At 38.2% G+C, this 10,798-nt stretch overlaps 1 protein-coding gene across 1 annotated transcript; it reads right to left on the bottom strand.

Annotated features, from left to right (window-relative positions):
- Window positions 1-706: 706 nt before the first annotated feature.
- RGS20 (regulator of G protein signaling 20) lies at window positions 707-8,297 on the bottom strand. The gene is made up of 4 exons (XM_010167972.1): window positions 8,128-8,297; window positions 3,942-4,028; window positions 2,869-3,103; window positions 707-1,627 (listed from the first exon to the last, which is right to left on the bottom strand). Exons 1-4 carry the CDS (start codon window positions 8,271-8,273, stop codon window positions 1,439-1,441), a joined length of 657 nt encoding a protein of 218 aa, XP_010166274.1. The 5' UTR covers window positions 8,274-8,297; the 3' UTR covers window positions 707-1,438.
- Between the last annotated feature and the right edge of the window lie 2,501 nt (window positions 8,298-10,798).

Genomic DNA, 10,798 nt, shown 5'->3' with positions numbered 1-10,798 from the left:
TCTCCTGAATTTTGGCTTGTTACTGCCATTTCCTTTTTTTTTTTTTTCAGAGAAAATCCCCATTTTGTGCTTTTCATAGTGCTGGAATTGGGCAAAGAGTAGGTTTTAGAAAGGCTACAGTAAATGTCACTGAATTATGCCTGTCTGGTTCTTCCCTTCTATGGGTATTTTTTTTCTTCCTGTTCCCCATAGGTCCTTTTCCTACGTATATGTGTCATTTGATTCTTTTAAATAAATGTGCAGGAAAAAATACGATTCAGTGGAAGTCCACTATAAACTCCAAAGTTTGATATAGTGGAATTGTAGTGAATCTTGTAGTTTAAAATAAAGAAGTTATTCTAATAATGAATCTAAGCATAGATTATGTGGATCCAACTTACTTTCTTCCTAGTACTACCCATGATTACTGATTTTGAGCTATGACCAGAAGTCAAGTGTAATGCTTTACTATAAATGAACATGGTTATTAGTGGATGAAGCTGTTGCTTTTCTTTTGGACAGTCTGAAATAGTGCTGTATCAGAACAGAATAGTTCCAGCTTCCTTGTTTTGTCAATTAAATGTGTGCATATCTGTACCTTACAAGATCTGTTAGGTAATGGGAGAATTTAATATGTACACACCCAAGATTGTTGATACTGCCATCCTTTCAGGAGTGAGTAGTGAAGGGTTTTTACATCTACTTACCGAGGGAAGAAAAGAATATGTGAGAATTCATGTCCTTTATTTTAGAATTCAAATGCCCAGACTCTTCTTCCTCTTAAGTAAATAATTTAACTTTATAAACATTGACAATATGAACTTTAAAATGCTTTCAGCAGACTCTAGTAGTAAAATAACAATTCTTCAGCAAAAGATTTTTATAGGCAGCATTATTTCAACCATTGGCTTTCATAAACTTGAGACTGATATACTGATTTCCATTAGTGCACCATATACACATTAAATATACCAAGACAAGTGAACTGTACCTGTGCCAGGTATGATATGTGAAACTTTGTCTAGTGTAACCCAGATATTGACAGTACTGTTTTTACTTTGGTCACAGTGTGGAAGGGGCAACTGGTTTGGTTTTCAAGAAAATTCTAACACTCCACTTAAAATTAAAATTCAGTTTTCATGCTCAGTTGGCATTTGTACTTCAGGCGTATGTTCTAACAGATTTACATCTGAGTTGCGTGCTGCATTTGAAAAAACACTGCATTTTTTGAACAACAACATTTTCTCTTGATTCTCTTGCAAAGTAACTCTGAGTTTGATCAGGAACTGTAGTTAGCTGATTGTGTTAAGAGCTTGTGCAGGTGTAAATCATTCAGTCTGTAGTAAAACTTAGCCTGAGTTCTTTTCAGGTAAATAATCCGATTAGTTCTAAATTCCCTGTGGATTGGTGTAGCCCAGAGTTCCATTTGTTTTAAAATAAATACATTTAAGAAAAAATTCTATGCCTCAATGGATTTTTCAGATAAGGACCGAAGCAAGTTCTTATAAATAGCAGAGTTCATAAACCGTGGGTAGGAGTCTCTGTGCATTAAGGTATATATTTGAAGCTGTGCGTCATCAAAGGTGTGTTGTGAGGGTTCCAGCATATTTCGGTTAATAACATCTCTTACTCTGGAGTCCAGACTGACCTGCATATAAAAATAGAAAGTCACGTAAATAATAGTGATGAATAGTACATGTGGGGTTTTTTTTGTTGGTGGTGGTGGTTTTTTTTTTTTATTGGTTGGCACTCTTTATTAACCATTTTAGCTGGTCTTCTTCAGGAGTGTAAAAACTGCTAAATATACTTAGGCAAAAAATGACTCTGTTGAAATTTGGAACTAGTACTATCTTGAGTATGGATAAAGAAATGCTGTCACTGAGGTGACCTTACTTTGAACAAGGCTGCCTGTAATCCTGTTATTACTGAAACCTGAGAGACTGGCGGGCTATTTTCAGACCAACTTCCTGCTCTGTAGTAGAGAGGATTTGTAATTTTTTGTGACAGTTTGTTTCCTTGGGAGTTAGTGCTGCTGTAAAGAGACCGAATTTGGAGTAAGCAGCATGACGCAGACGGGAACTGTAAGCTGGGAAGCTGTTGCTTAATCAAATTCTTGTCAAAGAGCAGGGTGAATTGATGCGAACCACAGGTATGGCTATATAATGATTCCATACAACATACAAGTAATGTATATTTTTTTTCTGCAAGGCTCTAGTGTCTGTAGGAAGATATTAGCATTACTGGAAAAGGCTGACTAGATTTAAACAGCCTTTTTATAAGTACATAAGTATAGCTCGCACCACAAACAATTGAGTTTTGCAAGGAAGGTTAAAAATTCCGGCCTACTTGGCAGGATTATATTTAAACTGAACTGAGGTGTCTTTGAAACTTGGCGTAGTTGCCAACAGCAAAGTGGAAAGTAGTTTTGAAAATTTTCAGGAAGTCAGTGTGTTTGTTCCACGCCATGCTTTGTCAGCTGCTCCTTGAGCAGTTTGTGCTTTGCAAATAACACTTCGTGGTTACTGTGCTTTTGGACAGACGCAGGCACTTCCTTCCTAGTGCAAGGAAAAAAGAAACTGATTTGTCCAACAAATAAAATTTAAGTTGAGCAAGGATAAAGTGATCATTTGTATATTTCTGCCTCAAACTAAAGACTTCAGATCAGCATGCCAGGGTAGCGTAGGAAGAGCTTTCTTGCACCCAGTGAAAGTAGTTTTGACCATCTCACCCCAGCGATGGGTCTGCCTTTTTCCTCAAAATCTCCACCTGATGGCAGTGGAATGTGTTGGGGGGAGGGAGGGAAGTTCTCCCTGAGTATTGTAGCTTTAAACATGTTAGACCTACATGTGCAAAGCAGCATCAAAGAATGTATTGGGGAAAGTAGTGTACCTCTTTTGGAGAAAGGATAGAAATATAATCTTCATAAATTAGCCTTGCTTTTTCTTCAATTACACTTTTGTTGGATTCTTTTTTTAGTTCCTCACAGGCCATCCAGAAAAGCATGTTTTCTTCACTGAATTCTGTTCGTAGAAATTCACGAAAAGCATTTCTGCCAGCTGGAGTAAACATCAACTTGTCAAATGATTGAGCCCAGGCATTTACTTCTTCAAGAGTAGGAGCAGGGCTTGAGGAGGAAGGAGAGGACAAGAAGAGAGAAATGAATGATTATTACTCAAGCTGTTTGCAGCTGGCAGGAGACATCTGCCATCACGATGGAACAAAATCGCAAGGTTCATAGAGCTCTGATTCCTCACCGGAACTACCCAAGTGCAAAGTCTAGCAAACGTATTTTTAAGATGCTTTTTGAAAGTGTGCTTATCAAAAGCTCAGATGCAGATGATTGCCAGCGCTTTGATGCAGAAATTGCAGTTAACTGCTCAAAGTAATTGCAACAAAGAAGTCCCTCTGCCACAGCAAAGCATTTTTCTACACCTAATAGTCCTAACTGTTAAAAATTGAATGAAAATACACACAAAGAAGCAATGATTCAAACCTCATAAAAAGTACCCGCCTGTCCATTACATTTTTACAGGTGCTTCCACCTGTGAACAATTCTGAAGAGACAGTTGTCTGACTCTTGGGAGGATCTGAGCTCCTCTTTTATATTCACTATTTTTGTAGGGCTGAGCACTGCCAGTTACCTTCATTACATAGTTGCTGGGTGGAAACAGGATGTGTTTAAAAATTATTTCAGAAAAAAGGGGGAATGTGTTTACAGTGCTGGTTTTGATCTGCCATGTTACGCCAGCAGGGATGTGGTTACATGCTGCATATAAATAAGGTAAACGATGATAGATCAGACCTTTGATTCCTTAGGAGGAGACAAATGAGTGCAAATTCAGCATAAATGACAAATAGGTAATAATAGTTACTTGCATATTTCAGGTAATTCACTTCAATTATTTAGTATAGTTTGGGTTTGTTTCATTTTAGCTTGACAGAACACTTGGTAAAGACTATACCTTTCCTCGCAGTTTGGAATACCCTCTGCTTGGAGTTCATGAGATGTTCTCTTTGCTCTCTCTTCATCTTGATTTCTAACAGTAAGACTGCAAGGTAGCAAACAAATTTTTAGTCAGCTTTACAGAGGAAAAGGCTCAATGTACACCAAATGCTTTTCCTCCAATTAAAAATAATAAAAAAAAAAAAATCAGCTAAAAGGACAGAAGCTAACAGTAGCCATGTTACCCATAGTTATACTATGACATTAACAGTTGTATAAACCTGGCAAACTTTAATGTAGCTGAAAACTTCAATATTGTATCACACAGACTTTCTGTACAGGGATCAGAGATTCACAGAATATCTTGAGTTGGAAGGGACCCATAAGGATCATCAAGTCCCATTCCCTATATATATGTATACACAAGTGCTCTTTATCACACACCAAATCTATTCTCCATCGGTACTTACAGTACTGCGTATGCTTGATGCAATGTTTGTACTTAAGTTCAACTAGATGCACTGGTTTTATGTGAGTTAGATTTCAAGGTTGGTTGGTTTTGCTGTTTGTTTGTGGGGTTTTTTTGGTTGGTTTGGTGTGGTTTTGGGGGGTTTTTTGTTTGGTTGTTTTTTTTCTCCTTGGCTATTTTTTTACACAATGAGGGCCAAGACTCTGGTTTAAAATGGTGATACCATGTTACAAGAAAGCCATAGTTCAGAAGCTGGAGCACAAGTTTTAAGCAAGCTAGACACTGCTGTGTGTGTTGCTGGAAGTGTAAGCATCTTTCAGAGTTCAGATTTTGTGGTAATTTATTGCAGCTTTAAGAAAGTGCTAGTATATGCTTCAAAATGAGAGGTTGTGAGGTCTGGAGCACAAAGAGCAGATATATCATTGCTGAATATTGTTTTAAGAATGTCTGGCTGGAAACAAGTATTAGCTTGTTTGTAGCACTGCAAAAAAAATAAATGTTTGCTGCAATCACTAGTGATCACTGAGAGAGTTTTTCATGTCCCATGGGAGGGCAGCTGTCAACTCCTGCTGCTTTCATCAAATGTTAGTTTAAATGACTCTAGTTTTTAAAAATTCCTTTTGTAGTTGCAGATTATTCTTTTTCATTTGAGACTGGACTTGAGAATCCACATAGTTGTTTATAGGGAATGGAGACTACGTTCCACTTCATAGGCTATCATAGTTTAAAGAGAAATGCATGTGCATACACACACATACATTCATATAATCTGTAAAACTGCTTAAAATTTGTCAAGAAAAGATCCCCATGAATTATAACCTGTAATTTATATGAAACGGGTTCTCCAGCTGAAATAAAGCAATACAGTTTTTATAACTTCAGGAAAACATCAAACTTAGTTTCTTCATTTGTATCTTAACCTTTCTTTAATGCTAATATTGTAAGAGTTTTGTTACCTTAATCCTTAAGAATCTCATTTATGGTAAGGCTTTTTGTTAAACAGGTTGATTTTTCTGTCCTTTCTGCCTTCTCAACTTTGTCTTCTTTGCAGCCTTACTATTTACTGGTTATTTTCTTCTCTTGATTTCTCTAGTGTTAGTCCATCATCTGCAGAGACTTGCTTTTCTCTTTGCCAAGGCAGTCCATGCATTGAAGAGGTGGGGAAGCTTTCGTATTGCTAAATTGGAGAGCAGTTTCTACAAACGCATTTTTTCCCTGCAACATCTGAACCACACGTTCAGACCAGTGAACTAGTTCAATTCACCTTTTCCGAAAAAAAACCTCTAAGTAGTTAACGTTAATTCTCTATTCTTCTGGGGTATATCAGTCTCAATCCTTTACTACCCTTTTTACCAGTTATTCTGGCCTTTTTTTAATATGAAAAGTGATATATTATGTATTCCTCACAGACAAGAAGTTATATGCTTGTCAGAGTCATTTTCGGATTGAGATGAACCAGCAGATCCAGCAGAAGGAATTACAGTCTTCATAGGATAATGCATGGAAGGGGAAAAAGACCAGTAACAAAAGCTTCCTTAAGAGAACATGCCATGCCTCAAAAATTTCTTGTAGGCAGGCTCTCTCAGAAATGTACAGGTAAACAAACAAAAAAAAAGACTAGTGCATCTTCCCAGAATCTGAAAGAGTAACAGGCTGCAGGCTTGAGTTTTGGCTGCAGGAATGAACACAGGCTCTGAGCATCCAGCTGAGACTCATTTTGCCATTTCTTCATTCTAAATCTACTGTTAAGAGAGTATGCTGGATATTGGATGTTCAGCAACTAAGCTGCATGACTCATGTAGACTGTTATTTTTACTCCTATTCATAATTTTTCTGTTCAAAGTACTTGAGCTATTTTGAGGAAAGGCTCTATGAATAGGGAATATAAATAGCTTAATTACGGTTTGTTTTGCATTTCTTGCTACTAGAAAACAATTCTTATCAAAAAAAATCAGAAATTATTTTAAAGCTAAAACAAGCTGCTCTGTTTTGGAGCCTGTACTGGTTTCTTAGATGATTCTGAAATGCAACTAGGAATTTTAAGCATCATGCAATTTGGGTACTTTGACACAAAGTTTATACACACTTTATACACACTGAGTATATTGCTTTCTCTGAATGGTTGGAATGGTGAGGTGCACAGAAAATGAGCATCCTGGAAAGTATCAGGTAAAATGGCAAAATAGCAGTTTTATGACCAATTTAAAAGATAAAATGCAAATTTTTTGTACTCTGGCTTAGTAGATAGATGTGCCTTATTTTTTCCTTTTATGGAAAGATATGTGTTTGTATAATATGCAGCTCTAAATCCAGCCACTTGCGATTGCCCTGGACAACTGTTCAGATGACACTGGAATTTGTATGGTGATGCTTTAACATATATGCCATTCTGCAAGGTAGCAAACTCTGATCCTCTACAGGCACTTTAAACTCTAACTTAGTTTACCTCTAAGCACCTGCTGAAAAGCTTGGTAGAATCAGAGCCAGAGTCCTTGACATCTCGCAAAAAAATCCGTGCAGCCCTTTGTCCTTAGAAAACACTATTTGTGTAAGAGAGGGCAGAACTGGGTATCTGGCTTCTGATGAGCTGAGTACCAGTAGCAAAGGCATGATCAGCCTGCTCTTCCCTTGCCTGCTAATGGTGTTCTCCAAAGCATTTGCTACCAGCTGCTGTTGGAGGAAAAAAAAAAGGGTGGACTAGATTCCTAGCCTGGGCTGTAAGGTTATTGATGACTTCTTCCCTTCACCTCAGTGCCAGGTTTGCTTGCTCTGAAGTGTTTAGATGGTGGATAGGGCATTTATAAGAAGCACTCAGCTTGCTGTCAAGTGTTTTGCTTGAACTCCTATATGGCTGTTAAGACTTTTTTCTTTATTTCAATGCAAGTTCTGGTCTTGTCCATTAATTAACACTTGCCTCCAAACCGATACAGGACTTCTGAGTATGCAAAGCTTTACTTCAGTTTTGAATGAAATAACTTGGATCTGAGGGAGCTGGTAAGAGAGACAGAAGGTGAACACCTCAGTGGTTTAAGGAATCGAGTGATTCCTTTTCCTCTTTCGCTTTGCTTCCCTGATAAATTTTACTTGTTAACACATTGTAATGGGAATTCTTCTGAATTATGTTCTGCTTAACTCCTCATCTTCAGCAAATACCTACAATGTTTAAAGTCTCTGATCCTAAGGATTAGGTTCATGAGAGTTGCATGTGCCGTGAGTCAGCAGCACTAATTAATGACAACAAATCCAGTTGCCTTCAAAACAAATGAACAGTCCTGGGCACCTCATTATTAATTTTCTGACCTACAAATTCTTCCACCTACTCCTAACTCCATTTGAGACAGTCTGTGCTGCTTGTTAAGTCCCAGTCCTTAAAGCTATGACATATTCTGGGATTGCTTTCAGATTTTAGTGGAAGCACTGGTGAAGCTCAAGGCTGAGGAGAACCAGTCCTGCACAAAACAGACCTTCCATTACACAGTATTGACAACAAAAGCACAACAGAGATACTATACAGGGAATTTTTTTTTTTTTTTAAATAAATCTGTTATTTCAATGGCAGAGGAAAAAAGAATAAACTGGAGTAGAAGCTTGTTTCTAGTACTAGAGCACAGTCATCTCAGTCCCAGATTTGCAGAATTACCCAGGTGGTTTGTTGGGCTTATGCTGTCCTATACACTGGCTATCGCCTCCCTCCCCTGCTATTCTGTTCTCCAGAGGTTTGAATGAGAGGGGTTACCATGAGCAGCTGCAGCAGCAGCACCAACAAAAGCAGCAGGCATTGGACCCTCGATTGCCTGTGCTGTGCTGAGCCTGTGCAGTGCCGGGGGTCTCCTGGGTCACAGACATCTGCCGCTTGCGCATCTCCATCCGCTCTGATCCCATGGGCTGCAAGACAGTGAGAGAAGGTGGAAGTAAGAAACATCCCTCCTTTTTTGTTCCTTTTGTTTGCTTTAAAAGTCTTACCAAGAACTACTGAAAGCCACAGCTCCAATGGAATGGAAAAGCTAAATGGTTGTTTTTTCCTCACACAAGCTCTTAGGTGTTGAATCCTCTGGAAGATTCACTCATTTTATTTAAGTGCTGTGATGGAAGGCAAAGGGCTAATGAATTCTGCACATGGGTGGGAATACAAAGAGAAGAGAGTGGTGATACAAAGAGCAAAAGGTGCAAGTGAGGGGTCTCGGAGAACTGCAGCTCTTAGCACAGTGGTATATAAGCCTAGGAGTTGAAAAGGATTTCATGAGGTTTCGACTTCCAGGCCAGTCCTAAAGAAAATGGTACAGAATAGAGGTAGTTAGAGCCTCTTTTTTTTTTTTTTTTTCCTTCTTTCTTTTCTGTGTCTTTCTTTTGATTAGCCAGTGCACACACAGGGTTAGTGACACTTCAGTGAGACACCTGAGCTCTCCTGAAAATCTGGCCTTTGGTGAGTACTAAGGATGTCTCAAACCTGCTGGTTGCCCTGTAGCAAGGGGGAAGGGCCAATGCTTATCTGTCCATTATAGGTGTGACTGACACAGGTTTTTAAAATGTTTTTCTCTCAAGAAGGAATAAAGTACTTCTGTGAAGATGAGGAATTACTAATGGAGAAAACACATGACTGGACATTAATATTTAACGCACAGGTTTTTGGTTGCCTCCCCTAGCTGAAGACAGCATGAAACAGTTTTTGGTGGAAGCACTTCTTGTGGTTTTTGCACTGTTCCAGGAAACCTTTTTGGAGCCTGAATTCTGCAGATTGTGCAGAGAAGTGGTGTTAATGAAATGACAAGTCCCCTTGAAGTCCCTGTCCCTTCCTGACCTGTTTCTCTATGGGCTTCAAACTTGCTCTACAGCACTTAATAATGCTCTCCCTATTATGCTGAGGGTTGTGCCATGTCTAGGTGGCAGATGTCTTTTACAGAGGAAATGCCAGCTTGTACAAAGATGAGTACATCTTTCTTCATCTTGATTGTATTTGATTTTTGGATACAGAACTAGTCATCCTCCTGTGTCATGAGATCCCTTTGTGTGTAGGTTCTTTCAGGTTGCTAAACTTTCTTTTGAGGCCATGACAATTGTAGAAAATTAAAATTAGCTGCTACCAATTTAGAGTTCTTTTTTTTTAATTGATACTTGAATATCAGACTTGAAGCATAATGTGATGAGGTGAATACTGGAGGGTTAAAAGTTGCCTTCCTTTCTAAAACATTCAGCCAGGTTTAGGAAATACTATAGTTGTAACTTGAGGGAGAATGCACAGAGGTTGTCACAGACTCAACAGAAGTGTCAGGAGAAGAAAAGAGATCATTTTAGTGGAGTGCAGTATTACATTTTGGTGGAATTTTTTTATGCTGAATATGTTTCTCTTTTACAAAGCTTAATAGTTTTTGTTTTTGTGAGAACCACCCACTCTCCCAAGAGAAAAATGCACGACATGCTGAGCAGAAGATGCACCTGTTTTGCAGAAGGAATAAAATATAAGTTCAACAGTACAGATAGAAATGATAAGCCATTCTGTAACTCTGTAGACCTAATCTGACAAGCAGTGCCTAAATGCCCAGAAATAGAAAACTAGAAAAGGATCATAGCTTGCCAAACCCCCACAACCTTTCTTGTTTCAAAATGTGGAAGAATAAATGTGGAATTCATTTGTAGACTGAGATTTCTTTTCTTCAGAGTTTCAGATTCACAGGAATAGAATGAACTCCTAAGTATTAATTTCTTTCCAGATACCTCTACATTTGGAATAGAGCAACTTCATATTTCAATGAGAAAGTAAGAGCATATAAAGCATTACTGGAATGATAATATATCTGACAATATTTCAGGCTGCTTTGGACAGTAAACCACTATTATGTATTAGAAATGTGTAACTTGAATTCAGATATGTGCGGTTTACATAGCCTAATCCATCCACTCTTTTGAGATGCGACTCTATGAGGATAGTTCACACATTCATATTTCTAATCCATATTACAACTGAACTGATGATGGTCTGAGTAGAAAAGCTGGTTCCTGTTGTTTGCTTTTTTCCCAAGGAGAAAGGTAAATGACAGCAGAAGTAGAAAGAATACACTCTTCCTCCCCACCTCATTCACTGTGGCTTAATTCTAGAGATCTTTCTGGATCCATCGTTACCATTTCAGGTTCTTCTTCAGAATTGTTCTTTGACATCTTTAATGAAAGGGAAGAGTATGTAAGTAGCTGCATGGCAAAAACTGCCCAGCAGCATTGTGTTTTTGTTTCACTTCTGAATCATACACCTTATTTAGAGGTTTTCTGGTACTGTAGGGTTTTATGAATGTTCATCATTGCATGATTTCTCACACAGTTAACAGAAAATGAAGGATTGAGCAGAACTAAAATTCAAGACACATTTTTGCAAATTACATGATGCATTTTCATTTTCATTTGGCAGATGTATACCA

This window comes from Antrostomus carolinensis, unplaced genomic scaffold (assembly GCF_000700745.2).
Source record: "Antrostomus carolinensis isolate BGI_N321 unplaced genomic scaffold, ASM70074v2 scaffold3825, whole genome shotgun sequence".
Classification (NCBI taxonomy): Eukaryota; Metazoa; Chordata; class Aves; order Caprimulgiformes; family Caprimulgidae; genus Antrostomus; species Antrostomus carolinensis.
The sequence above is the reverse complement of the archived record's forward strand: the minus strand, read 5'-3'. Positions and strand labels throughout refer to the sequence as shown.